The sequence below is a fragment of the Centrocercus urophasianus genome, unplaced genomic scaffold (genome assembly GCF_019232065.1).
Source record: "Centrocercus urophasianus isolate 14NV4802_14NV808 unplaced genomic scaffold, USGS_Curo_1.0 seq_66, whole genome shotgun sequence".
NCBI lineage: Eukaryota > Metazoa > Chordata > Aves > Galliformes > Phasianidae > Centrocercus > Centrocercus urophasianus.
In genome coordinates, this window is record NW_024885266.1 from 79,509 (window position 1) to 97,332 (window position 17,824).

A 17,824-nucleotide genomic window follows, 5' to 3' on the forward strand; every position below is an offset into this window, starting at 1 on the left:
CCTCTCCTCTCCTCTCCTCTCCTCTCCTCTCCTCTCCTCTCCTCTCCATCCCCTATTCATTTGTCACTCTTTCTTCTGCAGGGGCAATGCCACCAAGAACCTTTGACTCCAATTAGCCCATGTTGGCTCCAATTGCGCCTGGGCACAGCTGCTGCAAAGCCACTGTCGGCCTTGCTGCTTTGGGGAGTGGCTGAGGATGCCTGTGGAGGAACCGAGGACTCCTGTCTCTACATAAGCGGTGGCCGAGAGAGAGACATGTGGGGACAGCGCCCTTCCAGCCGGTACAATATTCCCTGCACTGAGACAAGCGTCGCTAACTATGGCCATCGCTTGGAGGCTTCTCATGTGGACTGTCACCTTCACCACCTCCGTCTGCAGTTTTCGGGGTTACATGTTCCAGTCTCAAGGTAGGAAGCGGGGAGGGAGCTGGATCTGCCTGACCCCAAGGGAGGCATTAGGGTAATGTTGTTCTGGGGAGGGGGTGGAAGCAACCTGACCTCTGCTCTGCTGCATGTACTTCAGCCAGACGCCTACTGCTGCTCTTGCAGGTGTTTTCCTTTGACCTATAAGGAAAGGATGTGTTTTGCTCCTTGACTTTTTGTGGAATTCCAAGTCGTTGGGTCTTGTGTAGGATGGCGGCCACGTAGAGGCTTAGGAGGCAGAAGGGCTCATGGTAGCAATGCCTTCCCACTCAGCTGCACTGAAGCATCTTTGTGTAAGTAGAGGCTTTGCTGCACGTAGGAGGTCTGTGTGCTTTGCACATGCAGAGGTGGAGGTCTCTGCTGAAGGCACAAGTGTTTTGCATACCTATGGCCTGGATGGGCATGTGCTGCCGGAGGAGCAGTTTGAGGTGTGCATACGTGTTCCTCTAAGTCCTACTGTTAGTAAATGCTCAGATCTGCTCAAACGTGGGCATTCTGTACCTGTTTTGCATGTCTGTGTGTTCCTGTTGAGCCTGTGTTTAAACATAGGGCTGCACGCATAAGTTATTGCAAGGAAAGCAGAATGTGGGTGTCCTGCACATTGGTAGCTTTGTATCATAGGACAAGATTTTATTCCATGTTAGGAGTGAATAAACTGGAAGGTTAGGTGGGCAACGCTGTACTGAGCCCTGAGTGCCAATGCAGCGTGATGGGTTATGCAGGGTACTTAAATTGATGATACTAATTTGCTTTTGTGACCATTTCTTAAGAGACAGTATGAATACTACCATCAGATGCTAGGGGTAAGGAGAAGGCTGTGAAATTGGACATTTATCCATACAGGATGTTAATATCCAACCATAATTTTCTATGCCCAGTGTGCCAAAGTTAAATGCAGCAAGGCAAAGTCAGTGGTAGGTGCAGGGTAATACAGTGTCATCCAGTTGTGGTTACAGTGGCGCTGGGTTATCTTGTGAATCCAAACTGGAAAGAAGCACAGAGGGAACCCAAAGCCATGTACTGTCTGGTTCTGAACACCATCTTGTTGGGGCACCGTGATATTGTGGCTTGCACTGGGTAAAATACAATGCAGTCAGCTGCAGAGCTGTGCGCCTTGCGGGCGCTGTGCAACGTGCACCATTATACGGGCAGATTTTCTTTAATCTGAAATAAACGCGGTTTCTGGTCCTTCCAGCCAAAGCCTCTGGCAGTGCCTGTTGGGACTGTTCTGGGCCTCCTGCGTCTGTCAGCTCGCACCTCCCTCCATCTGCACCACTGTGCTCACAGCACTAGCGACGCTCTGATGGTGGCTTTGCTGCCAGATCGCCTTCATCCAGACTCAGAGCAGCCCTGATCCTCTTTGCTCACCAAAGACACACCTCAGGCTGAGCCCCTGGGCTTGCTGTAGATCTGTGCTATCCTAGATCTGGAGCAGGGCTGGGCAGTGGGCTGGGCTCAGCCCCGTTGGTACCAGGGCGTGCAGCCAATCTCCTCCCCTTCCCATGGGTCAGGCTGCCCCACGGGCCCCTCTCACTGTCAGAGTGCTTTTTTAGGCTCCTTGCATCCCAAACAAACAGTGTCAGGCTGCTAGCAGTGCTCAACACTTCTCTTCACGCTGCTGAGATAGTAAGTACATACATAATCCTCACAACACTCTTTCAAGAGGGCGAGACACTGCTATCTTCTCTTAGCAGTTGGAGGCATGGAGATTAAAGGCCAACGTTTTCAACAAGCCGCTGATTTTGGCCAGAGCAACTTGCCCAGGCAGTCCAGCAAGCCAGCGATGCAGCAGGATTCACGTGCCTCGTGCGCAGGCTCCAGATCAGTGTATTTATTTTATGCAGGGAAAAGATCAAGGTATTACAGTCATAAGCTGTAATTATGTATGTGGGAAACAGCAGCCCAACGTTGAAGGCCTGTACATGTCAGCAGAGATGTAACGAGATTCAGAAGGTAAACAACGTCTCGTGTAAACTCAGGCTGCGGTTTCGAACAATGCAGGGAATTGCAGCTGGGGTGGTTGAGTGTGGATTCGGCACATAGCCTCTGTTGTTCAATGGTTTTTCATCAAAAGGCATTTTTTTCCTAGTGCCTTATTTTAATCTTAGTGATAGATTATACGTTCCCTGTTTTACAGGACATGAGGTGAGGGTAATCTCACTGCCCCAGGCTCGCATACCACTCGATGGACCCATGGAATATGTGTTGAGACTGCTGCAGTTCCAGGGCAGCTTGGGGCCACAAATCCCAGAGTGTTTTCCCCAATCATCCTTTATAAATTGTGTCTGGGCTGCAGCTGGGGCTCCTCTTTTTTCTGGTGACAAGATGAGAGCAAACATCTGCTTCCTTTTCATCCTTTAAGTGGCTCTGTAATGACAGAGGCAGTGATGAGAACGTACAAGGAGGGAACAAAATCCTCCCTCCTTGGCTTTCACTTCCGCTCTCCTTTTTGTTTACCTTACCCCCTACCTTCTCTGGGCTTCTGCTTCCCCTTCTGCATGTCCTTGTCCCCATCAGGAGTGGGGCAGCTCTCCTCATCTTTATCTCTGACTCCACAATCTCTCCTTTCCCCCCTGCGTGCCCAGCACTGGGCAGGCTTTCCTGCAAGAAAGGCTTTTTATAGTATCTCTTCTGAAGCAGTGTGACAGCTCTCTGGAAACACCAGGCTGCTTATCACCAGTGCAAACCTGTCTGATAAGCAGATGCAATACTGTACATTTCAAGCCAAGACCTATTAATACAGCATGAAGTGGCTGAGGGGGCAGAGGGATTATGATGGCTTTTCTGGAAGGAAGGAAAAAAGGAAGGAAGGAAGGGTCAAGCAGAGCTGTTACTGATGTTGGGAACTCCTACTATGAATTGTAGCATGGAGGACAGTGTGACCAAGGCAGGGATGAGTAATTGATGGAGTAAGGGAGCATCTGTTATGCTGTTGGGTGGACATGAAATGAGTGCATAGGCTAGGGAGTAAAAGATACCTATCTCTTAGAGCTTCATCTAATCTTTCACTTTTTTTAGAGGAAAGAACCAGTTGTAACACTGGATAAAGACACTGTTGTCTTCCTTATGTCAAAAATTTCATTATTTCTTCCTTTTCCTACTCTAAAGCATCCATCCCAAAAGCATCCATATGATGTAGGGCACTACTCTCAGCTCTATCCTGTGAATCATTTGCATGGTGACACCCCTGAGGATGCATGGTGTCCAGCACAGCAAGAGCAGACTGACACACAGCTTGAGCCCCAAATCTTGACCACTACTCCCTCCTGAATGAACCTTGTAGGTCAGGATCAGGCTCCCAGACCCTTTCTAGACACTGGGTGCACAAGCCTCCTTCCAGGACTCTATTTTGCTACCCACGTGGACTGCAGAAAGGGAAAAACAAGACACTTCTGATAGCAGATTTTTCCATACCTGAGGTCATTGCTTAAAAACAAGTAGTCATATTTGTTTGCCTGGCTGCATCACCCACAAGGCGGTGTGATGCAAGGGAAGCTGGAGCACAGGAAGTTAACAACCTAATAGTTTCTTCTGGCTTGTTGAGCCAAGGGAGAGGTGCCAGAGAGCTTATGGTTTGGAAGGTTGGGAGCTAACCCCTAAACCGAGCTGGTGTGAAGGACCATCCCATTAGTGGTGGCCAAGGAAACCACTCGGTCAAACTCCCACACTGGAAAACATGCTAGAGGGAAAGGAAACTTTCCAGTGCTGCCATGTGGTAAGAGTGTAATTTGGAGTTCAAATTTATGATGGCTGGGAAGGCTTTGAAGATGGGTGCTGTGGAGCCAGGCAAAATGCACCCACCCCACAGCAGCCTGGCCTCCCTGTTTGCTCAGGAAACAGCTACACATAGAATGCAGGAAGCACAGTGATGTTCTTCCAGCATGATGAGGGCAGATCCTCTCCCACTCTATGAGCAAATCTCCAACCCTTGGACTTAAGAAAAAAATGTGCTATGAGTGGAGAGCTATCCTATTCAGTGCATGATTTTTTGTGTCTTCTGCTGAAGCCTCCAGCCTTGAGGCTGCCAGATACAGCTAGACCTCTGCTCAGACCCGCTCTGTAGACATTTTGCTAAAAAAATACCATGAGATTTCTGTAGAGGTTGCAGAGTGCCAATTTCTTTGACAGCCAGAAGCACTGTGCAAGTGCAGTCAGACGCTTCGGACAGTGACCTTGTCAAAGTACATTTCCTAAGTGGTACGAGATATCCTCAAGAGCCCCAAGAGGAGGTGCTAAGCCAAGGGCACCGTAGCTGGTGAGCTGTGATGGTGCAATAGATACAGGCTGGTTGGAGACTCAGATTTTGCTGCCTTTTTAGCACAGCTGGGGAGTTCTGGGCACCCAATGTGTTATTTTGATTGTAAGAACACCATCTTGGTGCATCTTAGGAGGATGCCTCATACCTAATGTATTAATGCAGCTCTGATCATGGTTTGCATTCTGTATGCTGGAATTCCTGGAGAATCCCAAGGATCACACAGACTGAACAGAGAAGAGAATCCAGTTATCATATTCCTGCTGTACTACAGTTTGAAACCCCTTATCTTTCTGCTTATCTTTGTTTTAGATGTCTCTTGCAAGCTGTCACAAGTGAGCTTGGTCCCTTCATCAGGCTGGAGGGAAGCCACATGGCTACTCTGATGCCACAAGCAGCTGAAAAGTCCTAGAGGGCTGCAAGGGGCTGAGCACTGAGCTTTTGTCCTGCTGATGCATGTTTTGTTTGCAGGAGGTGGGTGTGAGTCTGCTGGAAGCACAATGGCTACGTGACAGAATTCCCAGGGTCAGGATCCTGCCCTGGCTGAGACTCTGTGCTGAAACTGTTGGTTGTTTTGCTCTGACTCTTGGCAGAATGTCATTCCTCCTTTTTGCTTTTCCTCCCCAGAGGAGTTCCTTTCCAGCCTCGATCACTATGAAATTGCATTCCCCATCCAAGTGGACCAAAACGGGGACTTCCTCACCTTTGACATGAGGAGCCAGCTGAAGCAACGCCCTCGGCGCAGTCTGGGCTCCTTGCCCTACGAGCCATCGGAGCAGCAGGTTTTCTACAAAGTCTCTGCCCATCGAACCCAGTTCCTCCTCAACTTGACACTGCACTCCAACCTGCTGGCTGAGCACTTCACAGTCGAATACTGGAAGCGAGATGGTGTTGACTGGCAGCATGATTTCCATGAGGATTGCCACTATGCGGGCCACCTGCAGGATCAGTACCTGAACTCAAAGGTTGCCATCAGCAACTGCAATGGACTGGTGAGTCCCCTCATTTTGCTTATCCAAGGGCCATGCTGACAACCAGAGCTACCCATGAAGCGGAACAGATTGCAGCTTCTTTGATATTTGGTGTAGAAACTCTGTTTGGGTCCCAGCAGATGGGTTCATGGTGGAGATAAAGGCCTGAGATCAGTGTTAAAACATAGCTTTGCAAAAGGTGGCAGCGAAAGTCAGCTGAGGGTGAAGGCATGTTTCTTTATTACATTTGTGATCCATGTTGAGATCCAGTTCCTACCAAAGTCAGTTAGATTTTTTCCATTGCTTTTAACTGGCATGGAGTAATCCAGGCTTTAGAGTGTTGTTACAGTTCCCACAGAACTCCCACAGAACTTCCAACAGTAGCAGCAATATATATATATATAATTTATATATAGTGCTGGCAAGGAAGAAGTAATGCAGGATAGAAGTTTCATGTCACAACCAAAAACATCAGAAGTGCTTTCATTTCCTTGAAACTGCACCTCCATTCCTGGGGTTGCTTTTCCCTTCTGCTCAGATTCCAGGAGCTGAAAACATAGTTTCTAGGGGGAAAAAACTTGAGATATAACCAGTATTTTTCAATATGAAGAGAGAATACCAAGTGGGGACAAGATGGCATGCCTCAAATCAGCAAAGCTGCTTCAGAGGAGGAGGAAGTGATCTGTTCTGCATGTTCCCAACAGCTAGGATTAGACATCATGGTCTTAATTTTATCAGGAAAGCTTAATGGTAGATGGTAGTGCTAAGGATAGCTGAGGTTTCTTGAAGAGTGCATGCCTCAACATCATTGGAAATCTTTACAGACAGGCCAGACAAATGCCTCTCAAAAATACTTTGGGTATGATTTATTAGCTCTTTCAGTACTTGTTAAGGAATCTCATCCTTATTTTTCTGTGATTTTCTGATATTTCTGGCTCACACAGCACATTTCAAGACCTACCAGATGGAGGGATGGAGCAAACATCCCTGTTAGTGAATCCCAAGGATGATGGCTCCCTTGGAGGAGCAACATGTAGCAATAGACTCTCTAGGCCAAATTCATATTTGTGCTATAGCCCCACCACTTAGCAGCATTCTGGCAGTGTGGAAGAGCTTCCAAATGGGAATGAATTTGCATTTGATTTATTGCTAAATCACATTGCCAGAACAGTGCTGTGGGTTATTAACAGAAATGAGAATCTGACTCATTATATCAGAGAGTCTAATGTTTCCATCTCACAGCCAAAAATCAGAGTTGCATAAATTCTTGGTTCCTGAGCTAGCCTTTTGTTTAGATACGGGACTTCTGCTGAAGTCTTAGATAATTTACTGATGTTCTAAAAAGTAGAGTCAAAGGGTAGCTGAACACTGCTAGCCAGAAGTGATCCAGCGTTAGTCTACCTCGTGCTTCAGAGGGCACCAAGAGCAGAGCAAGCAATGGCTCGGCTGCACTTATGCTGGAATGTTTTAGTCCACAGATGATCTAGCTCTGGAGAGATACCAGGGATTGTCTGGGAAATGCAGCCAGGCACAAAGAGGTACAGGAGGTCATCCAGCAACCTCTCCTTTTTCTGAACTCTGTTCTCCTGTCGCGAAGAGCTACAGGCATCAGCAAGGAGGATCATCAGGCTCCACGAGGACAACAGGGCCAGGAAATTGGCCAAGGGGAAACTGGTGCCTTTAGCTGCCAGAGTGGGGCTGCTCTTCCACTTGAGCAGACCTGTGTACCCAGAGGTGCTAATCACTTCTGAATGATTAGCAGCCAAACCCTCCTGGCTCCACTCCTGCTGTCCTGCAGCCTCCAGGCAGCACCAGGTCTGCTTAGCAGGGGATAGGTGAGGACAGAAGATCTCAGAGGACTCCTAGATGATGCAAATGAGGCTGTGTTCTGGTGTTCAATGGGTGCAGGCTGGGACCAGTGCTGATTATGGGGTGCAAAACAGAAGGAGAAAGGGATGACTCCACATGGCATGAAAATGAGTAATATGGGAAAATGGGTCAATCTGTGTCCAACTCCAACATCCTTGTACAATTTATGTGTAGCTCTGTAAAATGCATTGCGCTCTAATGCTTGCACCCCAGCTGCCAATAGGTTCACTCCCATCAATAGGATGAGAGGTAATGGCCTTAAGCTGTGCCAAGGAAGATTTGGGTTGGATATTAGAAACAATTTCTTCTCAGAAAGAGTGATGATGCATCGACACAGGCTGTCAAGGAAGTGGTGGGGTCACCGTCCCTGGAGGTGTTTGAGAACCATGGAGATGTGGCGCTGATGGACATGCTCAGTGGGAAAGGTTGAGGTCATGCTTGGGGATGTGAGATGGAGATGTCCATGTGCAGCAGGACTCAGAGCAGGATACGCCTCACCCGGGCTTAACTGAGGGCAAAGGGCAAATCGATCAATTTCCCAAAACATCAGAGCCAGGAGCTGCCAGCAGGGCCCAGAACAAAGCATCTGGAGCCTGCAGGAGCAGCCCGGGGAGGCCTGGGTTCAGCAGGGCTGCGTCTGTGCAACAGCCGGAGGGCTCACATCCTCCAGTCAGCAGATCTTAGCTATAGGCATAAACAACCTCAGGAGAGAAATGTGCCTGTCTCTCCTCTTGCGTCAGAGCTCCTCAAAGGCTGCTGTACAGGCTGGTTCTCAGCCCTTGGTGTCTGCTTCCATCTGCACTGCCCTCCTGAATTCAGTGAGGAAGACGAGATGTTTGGAGCTGGGCAGATGGCCCTGCTGCCAGGCTGACGTCAGCTGTGAGTGCATGTGAGGGGAGGTGGACGGGCCAAGCTGCAGTGCCTTTCTGAAGCGTGGTTGTAAGCTAATAGAATAAACCATCCCTGCTCTGCAGCTGACCTGGGTGAATCACAGACAGGATATCCAGCTCAGCTCCCCCACAAACCACAGAGATGTCTCTCAGGGCCTCTCGCCGCCCGCTTTCAACACGCGTGTGTCACGTCCACCACCCAGACCTCAGCGCTTGGACTGCGGGGTCAGAGTCCCGTGACAGCAGAGCTTCACTCCTGCAGAGTCACAGGACCTCTTGTATGCACCCAGGAAGCTGCAGATCACGGCGTCCGGGTGGCTGGGAAGGGCCTTTTCCCAGTAGCTCCTGGTTTGCAGGCAGGATGTGCTCTCCCCTCCTGCTGCTCTGCCCCAAGCCGGCAGTGACCTCTTTCTCCCCGTCCCGCGATGCCGGCAGCCAGCTGGCTTCGCAGGCCGACACTCAGCTTTCCGCCGCAGCCCTCGCCAGGCTAACCTCACAGTACCTCGCTTGTGTTTGAAAAGGTGGAGCGGAGCCAAGAGCAACAGGGCCTGGTGCAGGAGGAAATCCCCCGGCACTCTGGAGATGGGGACTTCGCCGTGCGCACACTGCCCCGATTCAGCTTTTGTAGCAAGGAGGGAGGTGGGGAGAGACCCATAGCGGAGGCAGCAATCACCTCGGAGAGGCTCTCCCCGCTTGCCCAGCAGAAATGCTGTTACATGGATGGCTCATTCCACTCAAGGACCTCGAGATGTTTTGCAGAGATCTGCTTCCCCGCTCCCATATGGCAGATCCTGTCCCAGTTGTGCCACATGCCATCCTGTTGTGTGACATCCCATCACTGGGAGTCTGTGCACCCAGAGTTGGAGGATGGCCAGAAGGCTGAGACTCTGGGTATACTCTAGGTCTGCTTGAGCAAAGCCGGGAAGTTTCATGCCTTGGTTGCTCACTGGTAAAGTTCAGCTGGTAGAATACCTCCATTTCTTGATGAGTGTCTGCATGTTACTTTAGGCTGAAGGAACCTTTTTATGTTGCCCTGAACTTTTATATAGAGGTAAAGCTTGCAGCAAGGGTAAGACCAGCCAGGGAAGAGCAGCTGGTGAATTGGGTTGCCCATCCTGCTGGTAGCTGCTCCCGCTGGTTGTTGTGGTCTCCCAAGGAGGTCCATTGGCAGAAAGCAAAGTCTGGGCTTATAGCCCCGATTTGTTCATTCAAGATGGGAGAACAACAACAAAAAATATATCTGAATAGCTAAATCAAAAAATACAGGAGCAGAAACAAAGTCATCTGATAGAAATGGATGGTCGGGGTGTAAAAGGGGAAGTGGTAGCCGCAGAATTTTAGGCTGCAGGGAAAGGTTCTGGCTGAAAATCTCAATGAAAATCAGACTTCACATTGCAGAGGTTTAACATTTCACAAAAGCCTCTGACCATCCACGCTCCTCTGCAGATCTATGCCTGAGTTTCCCAGCTGGTGTCCAGGTCCTGAGCAGCATCTGAAGGCTTCTGGGTGAGGTTGAAAAGCAAAGGAAGAAGTTCTCACTGATGAGTTGTGCAGCAGTGAAGACATGATACCTAGGATGCCACAGACAGATCTTAATTAGATCTTAATTAGATCAATGTATGAAATAGGAAACAGTTTTGCAGGGAATTAGTGTGATTTTCTGGGAACTTCAATGTGGATGTCCTGAGGTATCCATGAGCAGCTGGCTCAGTTTGCGTTGGTCCATAGCTTCGTATGATTCAGTGTTTGTGCATAAATGAAGGAATCTTGCATGTTCTCTCAGCTATTTGTCAGCTCCCAGAAATGCAGGGACTAACCATCAGAATGTTCGTTATGAGAAGCCACTAGCATGTCACCCATTTCTCTCCCTACCTCCTCTGTCTCTTTCCTTTCACAGCACGGGGTAATAGTTGCAGATGAGGAGGAATATTTCATCGAACCGCTGAGCCCAGGAGCCAACGTGAGCGCAGGGAACGAGGGCAAGGGCAGCCCCCACGTTGTGTACAAGCGATCATCCCTCCAGTACCCACACATGGATGCAGCCTGCGGCGTGCTAGGTATCTGCGCCCACCAAATGTCTTCAGTCCATCCCAGTGCAGGCTGGGAAAGTCCACGCTTCCCTCTGTGGCAAATAGACAAATCCACCCTCTTGCATTTAAGAAAGTTTTATTTATGTATTTACTTTTACCCATGCTAAGCATTTCTGGTGGCCTGGTCTTTAGAATACTCTTGTGCTCTCTTCTTCACAGCAGGGCCTTTGGATTTGTAAGTAGAGGGTGGAATTGAGAAAAAATTCTCTCTTATTGTTCTTACAAAAGTCCTTCCAGATTTGGCCAATTTAGGATTGAGAAATCATAATTCGCAAATGCTCAGCCTCTTCCCCGCATGCCTGTGTCCTTCTCATCCTTGCCAGAATTCAGTCCCAGAACCTGGGTGAAGCCCCTGGCCCCTGTGGCACCCAGGCTCTCCAAGTACAGTGCAATCCAGCATCAGAGCAGAGGAGGTTGCAGCCAGCTCTCCCCACTGCACAGTAGTGCTGTAAGCCCCAGACAGCTCTCCTGCCCAACAGTGGGATTCAAGCCATGGGGCAGAGCAGACAAACCCCGCTGGGGACATCTCTGCAGTCAGGTCAGCAGCACTTGAAGCCTGGAGCTCAATCCTACAAACCTGCTGCTGCTTTGGAGGCTGCAGCCATGTCTGTGGAGGAAAAGCCAAGTCCTAAATTCAGGTCCTGGCAGGAAAAGGAAAGAGGAAATGATCTGCAGTGGCTTTATTGTCAGATTATGTCTGTGTAGTTTCTAAATCCACACAGCTCTTCCCCATGACGGAGCCAAGGGCAGGGCCCTGCCATAGAGCAGCAGTGGAGGTGCTGCCTGCGGCAGGGTGGGCACAGGCAGGAGGGCAGCAGGATGCCAGCAGAGCCCCTGGGAATCCTCAGCACAAGAACAGGGCTGGGTGTATGCTGGGTCCACGTGCTGTACATACAGAGCCTTGCAATGCCTTTCCTTCCCAGCTCCAAAACCAAGCTGTCCACCACTCACCTCTGTGATTTTGCAGCAACCAAATTTCTTTCCTCTACAGATGAGAAGCCCTGGAAGGGGAGGCACTGGTGGCTGAGGACATTGAAGCCGTCCCCACTGAAGCCATCAGGCAACCACAGCCAGAGAGGCCAGCTGCCGCTGAAGAGATCCGTCAGCACAGAGCGCTACGTGGAGACCCTCGTGGTGGCTGACAAAATGATGGTGGGGTACCACGGCCGGCGGGACATAGAGCAGTACATCCTGGCCATCATGAATATTGTAAGTGTTATAACCACATCATGGAGCTTGGGGAGCCCAGAGGCTTGCGTACCCAGCAGCAGAGAGAAAGCTGAGTAAAGCCTGTTCTGAACCCCACATGTCTGGGTTTGGCAAAGGGTGAGACATGCTTTTCCTGTGAGATGATGAGTGGTACGGAGGGAGCACAGTGGGGAAGTGAGCTCTGTTCCAAGATTGTAGTGCTCCTTCCCGGGCAACAATCCTGACATGCTGCCACTGTCCCAGAACAGTGATACTCCGAAGCCTGCAGGGACTGTGTGTTGTACATTAGGAGGCACTTCAGGAGAGCTAAACTCTGGCCTCTGTGACCACACTAGGCCAGATCTAGACTGGGAGAACAAAGCCCTTTCTTTGAACAGCATCTCTCATCTCAAATTAGCAATGCAAATGGAGCCAGCCAAGCTGAGAGACACATGGGAAAGCATAAGGACAGTCAGCTCTCACGCCTGGGGCTGATCAGTGTGAGGGCTAGGGAGAGGTACCCCCTGATCTTCCATACAGCAATGCCTGTGTCTCTGGGTTACCGCAGAGGAGCTTCCTCTGCAGCATCATGTTGAGGTCATCGCTGGCAGCAGGATGCCAGGCTAGATGCATTAACAGCTTCGACTGGTCATGCTGAGTCCTCCTGTGAGGTGAGATGAGTTTGGAGGTTATCCATCAAACCTATGAAAGCCTCTCTTGTGATAGTTCTTTGTCCTGTCCTCTGTAGGATCTCTTTTCATGGCTTGCTCTGTTTGCATTTCTAAAGCAGATGCCAGATTTGAAAACAATACAGTTTCAAACTATTTCATCTGCTGTAAAACACCCACCGTGTGGCAGCAGATTTCTGAGAGATGCTGTCTCGTTCCCTGCTGATAGGCAGCCAGCAAAGCTCTATCCCTAAGGCTGCATAATACCAGAGCCACAGAGCTTCCACAACCTAGGGAGCAAGGTATAGGTGCTGCAGGTTTCCATCTTCACCATTCGAACCTCTCTAGGAGACACCAAGGTCTGAAAAAGTTATAGGAGGTTTTGCAATCCAAATAGTAACGTGGAGTCTCATTCCGATTTCTACTTCCTTTAGGATTGTATTTACACCCCTCAGCAATGCTGTTTTCCCATATAGGCGCCCAACATGTGCCCACCTTCCAGCTGCCTGCCCCATCGCTCTGCTACCTGAGCTCATTTTTAAGACTCGTCTTTTCTTGTTTCTTGGAGGTCAGGTTGCCAAACTTTTCCAGGACTCGAGTCTGGGCAATATTGTCAATATCCTGGTGACTCGACTGATTCTCCTCACTGAGGATCAGGTAAGCTGGGCTTTGCTGAGCTGCTTGCATTGTGCTGCTGCACTCCCTCTGGGGAGCTGTGTGTTCCCTCTGGATGTTACCCTGGGATAAGTGGTGCACTCTTCTGGATGCACCATGTGCTCCGAAAGGCAGCTGGGAACTGGTTTCAAGCTGTGAGAAGATGGGACTCTGAGGATAAGGAGGCTTTTGAGAGGCTTAAGTAGTTTTAATAACCCTGAAGGGGACATGGTTTAGGGGGCATGGTGGGGATGGGTTGATCGTTGGACCTGATGGTCTTAGACGTCTTTTCCAGTCTTCATGATTCTATGATTCTAAGAAATCGTGCTTCCTCTTGGTGTCTGTGAGGGGGGGTGGGTGTCTGTACTGGTTTCAGTGTTCTGCTGGCATGGAAATCATCAGTTCCTTCACATCAGAGATTCTCTGGGAACATGCTGTTATATTGCTTCTATTCCAGCCCACACTGGAGATTAACCACCATGCTGGCAAATCCCTGGACAGCTTCTGCAAATGGCAGAAATCCATTGTGAACAGGAACGGCAATGGGAATGCTATCCCTGAGAATGGCATAGCTAACCACGACACCGCGGTGCTGATCACCAGGTAAGGAAGCTCCCAACCTTGGCAGAGCTCTCTTCCACCTCCATCCACGTGATTCATCCAAGACATCCTTCCATTCATTCCCCAACAAGCTGGCTTGGCAGTGGCTGACCCTTCAGCCCAGCTGCCTGCCTGTTCTGCCACAGCAATGCAGATTTCTGCAGTTCAGATAACCATCATCCATCCCCCGATGTCTTCTCTCCATGTCGTTGTGCTCACAAACAGCTTAGTTTGCAGCCATGGGTATTTGTGCACCAGCGTGTCCATAGAGCAGGATGTACAGCAGGGCGCGTTGCAGTCCTTGGACTTCAGCAACCTACTGAGACAGAGAGCCCAACCTGCTTCCTCTGTGGCAGATGGAGAAGGAAAAACAAGTGTGTCTCGAGCATCATGACAATGGCAGAGGGTCTCCAGCCAACATAGGATCTGATTTCCCCCATGTTGCATGCCTACATGTAGGACTGAGCTCTCTCCTTTGTAGCTGGTAAATCTCCCTTGAAGTGACTTCATCTCATCTAAGAAGAACAGTCCTAGAGGTGCCTGCCTGTCCCCACTCCTGTACAAATGGCCTGGGTCCATCCATGGAAACTCTCAAGGTCAGGCTGGATCAGGCTTTGATTGAGCTGTAAGCGTCTGTGCTCATTGCAGAGGAGTTGAACCAGATGGCCTTTAAAGATCCTTTTCAACTCTGTGATTCTGTGAAGTTAAGCTGGATGGTGAATTAGACCACTCCCAAGCTGAAAGAAAGCATCTGAACCTTCACATGGCACAAATAATCCCCACTGAAATAACTGTGTGCCTGATCCTGGAACAGCAGAGGGTATGAAAGGAAGCACAGAGAATGCTGACAGGAAAACTGAAAGAATGGAGGCCATGGAGAGGACAGCTGTGAGGATGGAGGATGCCAAAAAGCAGCTCTCAGCAGCCAGGCACTGCCTGCACCCTGGGCACCAGAGAGCCACTGCTTGGCTGGTGGGGCAAGGACCCTATAAGATTTAGTCACACTTTTTTTTTCCCTATTAAGTGGTGGATCCACGTGCATCCCATGAGCCTATACAGCGCTCAGGGGGAGCAAACAGAGCACCCCCTTGACCCTAATCTCATCCTCCCAGAGCTGTAGCATCTGCTTTTCCTCCACACATGTGGGACATGAGCGCAGACTCCGAATTCTTCAGCCTCACACCAGATGTTTGAGCTAACCCTCAGCCACTCGCCGCCCAGCTTGGACAGCACCAGCACATCCGGCTGTGTTGCTCATAAATTCCTGATAACATCTTGCTGAGCTGTGGGCTTTTTGCTCTCGTGGAGACGTGTCGAATCGGAGCCTCCGAAGGCTTTCACGGATCCGCTCGAAACAAAGCAACAAATGTTTTTCACTTGTTTGGCTTCCTGCCGGAGGTGAGAGCTTCGGACACTTTGAGAGAGCACCGGGGGCCAAAGGGACAGGAGCCATCACCAGGAACATGCTGCAATTAACCCGCTGTGCGCTGCCAGTTTGCTTCCTTCCTGCTTTCACTCCCCTGAGTCAATCAGGAGTGGTGTCAGAAGGTCAACTGCCCATTCAGGAGTCCCCAAAGTCACATCACAGTCAGTGCCTTCAGTGTCATGCACCCAAATCACACTTGGGTTGCAATGCACCTCATGGCCAAGGAGCAGCACCCACCACCCAGCTGTTCCCTGTGTAGATTTAAACTTAGTGTTGCCAAAGCTTTGCAAAAACCCAAATATTTGAGTCTCCCCTCCATACAAAGAGCAGAACGTGGAGAAGGAATGTAAACAGAGGCAGGGAGGGCATGCAGCTCATCTCTACACGTAAACAACAATATTCACTCTCTGGCCTATGCTCCATCTTCTGGAGGTGCTGCCGGTGTCCCATTGCAAGGATGCCTTTCAGCTGGGAGGAAATTGTACTTTGCTGTCCTCGTTTAGCTTTTCCTCATTTGCAGCTAATGATGTGCAGTCGGTTCCTTGATGCAATGGCTAAAAGTCCAAGCCAGGGACAGAGGAAAGAATCATTTTGAATCAATCCATATTGAATTTGTTTGGAAAATTCTCAGTGAAGAACGAAGCTGAGAAAAAAAAAAAAAATCATTAAAAAAACCACATTAGCATTATAATGAAACTAAAGTGAATTTTGAAGTGAAACAATTTCAAGCTGAAATGTACGTTGTTTAAAAAAATAAAGCTGCATGTTCGATTGATAGGATTTAATGCAACAGATCTGAGTGTGCAGACACAAAGTCCTCATCAGTCAAGGCAGTTCCATGAGCCTGATCCTCCCCAAAGGGAAGTGGCTGGCTCACGGCAGTGTGCTGGATGCTCGTTAGCAGCACTGGGCCATCCAGCCAAACCCACAAGGCTTCAGGGCTGCTGGCTCACTGTGTTTCATCAAAACCCCACCTCTGACCCCATCCAGTGTTGTTCAGTAGTTAAGTGACCCATACGTCAGAGCTATCCTTAAAAGAACACAGTGCGTCTCAGCCTGGGAGTATTGCAAAATATGGATCTGAGGCATCTCTTACCTGTTGCAGTCTGTACTCTCTATGCCAGAACTGTTGCGGGAGCTGTTTTGTACGTGAATCATTGGTAAAATTGAGAAGTGTTCGCAGAAGATTTTGGAGTTGCCGACATCATGCATGTTCTTAATGCCGCCTTCTCCTCCTCTTTGCAGATACGACATTTGCATCTACAAGAATAAGCCCTGTGGCACACTGGGTACGTAGGATTTTGCTTGTAGGCTGTCCAAACCAGCATGTACATCTTTGAGAGCATGGTACAGGAGGGCTGCGCCATCCGTGTTTCCTAATGAGCAAGCAAAGGGGAAGCGCTCGCCCAATGCTCCCTTGAGTGCCAGCAGCAAAGCCAGGAACAGACCCATGATTTCCAGCCCGCCAGACCGTGTAGCCTCCTTACTTCTGTAAACACTAAAAGCAGCAACCCAGAGGACAGATGGGCTCTGGAACGCTTCTCTGTTATATCCCTGGGTCAGGTCCAGCCTGATGATTAAGAACCGCTTGCATCTAGGGCTGGTCCATAGCCTAGTGGAGTATTCCTGGCTTAGCAGAGAGAAATAAGACTTTTTTGTGATGACTGTAAAGGGAGTTCTTTATTTAAACTGCTAGACGCAGACAGACCCTGCCGCTCTCTCTGGCTGTAGCTCCTAATTTGTCTTGCCCTGGTCTAGACTAAGCAGTCAGGGAAGGATTATTGCTGTGAATCACTGCAGTTAAAAAGGAAAATTTGGTGGATCTCTGACCTGATGTGGCTGTGGATGAGGTGCCTGGGAGGGTGGTGGTGGCTGGAGGGCTTGTGATGGCTTGGCCCATTCCTAGAACTGAGTTTGTCCCTTTCTCAGCCCTTAGCAGTGGGGCAGAGCCTGTGGCACTGAGTAAGTGGGTGGCAGAAAGTCAGAGGAGTCTGCTGCCCAAATCCCAGGGAGATTTCTCCTTTCTCCAGCCCTTTGGAGAGAGTCAGGGTGGATTTCCTGTTATGGTGGGTGTCAGCCAGGACCAGATGCAGGTGGTCAGGCTGGATCCCAGGCTACTTGGTTGTCCAGGCTGCCCTGATAGGGTTTGAGTGACCAAATGCTGGTGTGGCTGATTCCAGCCCCCTGGTAAAGTGATCTGTTCTCCCATCAGCAGTGCTGTTGCTGAGACAAGGACTTCTAGATATGAAATTCAATGGGTTTTGACCCATCTTCAGTATTTCTTAGTCTGCTGTTGTCAAAATAGTTGACAGTATTGAGTGTCCCTGTACCCCAATCCATAAAACCCGTGTCTTCGTACCAATAGCCAGTGAAACCAGTAAGAAGAAACTTGCTATTGAGCAGGCTGTGTTCAGTTTTAGTGAGCATGAAGTGCCCCATTAGGTCTCCCAGTATAACCCATGCCTATCTCAGCTGCTTGGTGCTGGCCCTATGTCCCTCAGTGCAATCCATGCCCCATCCCTTCCAACCAGGGATATTCTTTTCTATGTGACTGCTCCATCTGCCTAGGCCTGGCCCCAGTGGGTGGCATGTGTGAGCGAGAACGAAGCTGCAGCATCAATGAGGACATTGGCCTGGCCACAGCCTTCACCATTGCCCATGAGATTGGCCACACGTGAGTACCATGCCAAGGAATCCCCATGGGCAGCCAGTGGGGAGAAAGGTTCCTGTTGGTCTGTTCCTGCCAACAGGAGCTGCAAAACCCTTCTTACGGTTATCATCTCTCTAATAC

General features: G+C 49.6%; 1 protein-coding gene across 1 annotated transcript in view; it reads left to right on the top strand.

Moving 5' to 3' along the window:
* The window catches only part of ADAMTS10 (ADAM metallopeptidase with thrombospondin type 1 motif 10), a 47,202-nt gene that overhangs the window by 10,504 nt on the left and 18,874 nt on the right, over positions 1–17,824 (top strand). Inside the window, exons 2-9 of the mRNA XM_042837000.1 lie at positions 82–407; positions 5,305–5,669; positions 10,305–10,464; positions 11,489–11,706; positions 12,927–13,010; positions 13,465–13,610; positions 16,279–16,322; positions 17,602–17,707. Of these exons, the coding sequence (XP_042692934.1) occupies positions 320–407; positions 5,305–5,669; positions 10,305–10,464; positions 11,489–11,706; positions 12,927–13,010; positions 13,465–13,610; positions 16,279–16,322; positions 17,602–17,707 (1,211 nt within the window). The 5' untranslated portion in view covers positions 82–319. The remainder of the gene's footprint in view (positions 1–81; positions 408–5,304; positions 5,670–10,304; positions 10,465–11,488; positions 11,707–12,926; positions 13,011–13,464; positions 13,611–16,278; positions 16,323–17,601; positions 17,708–17,824) is intronic.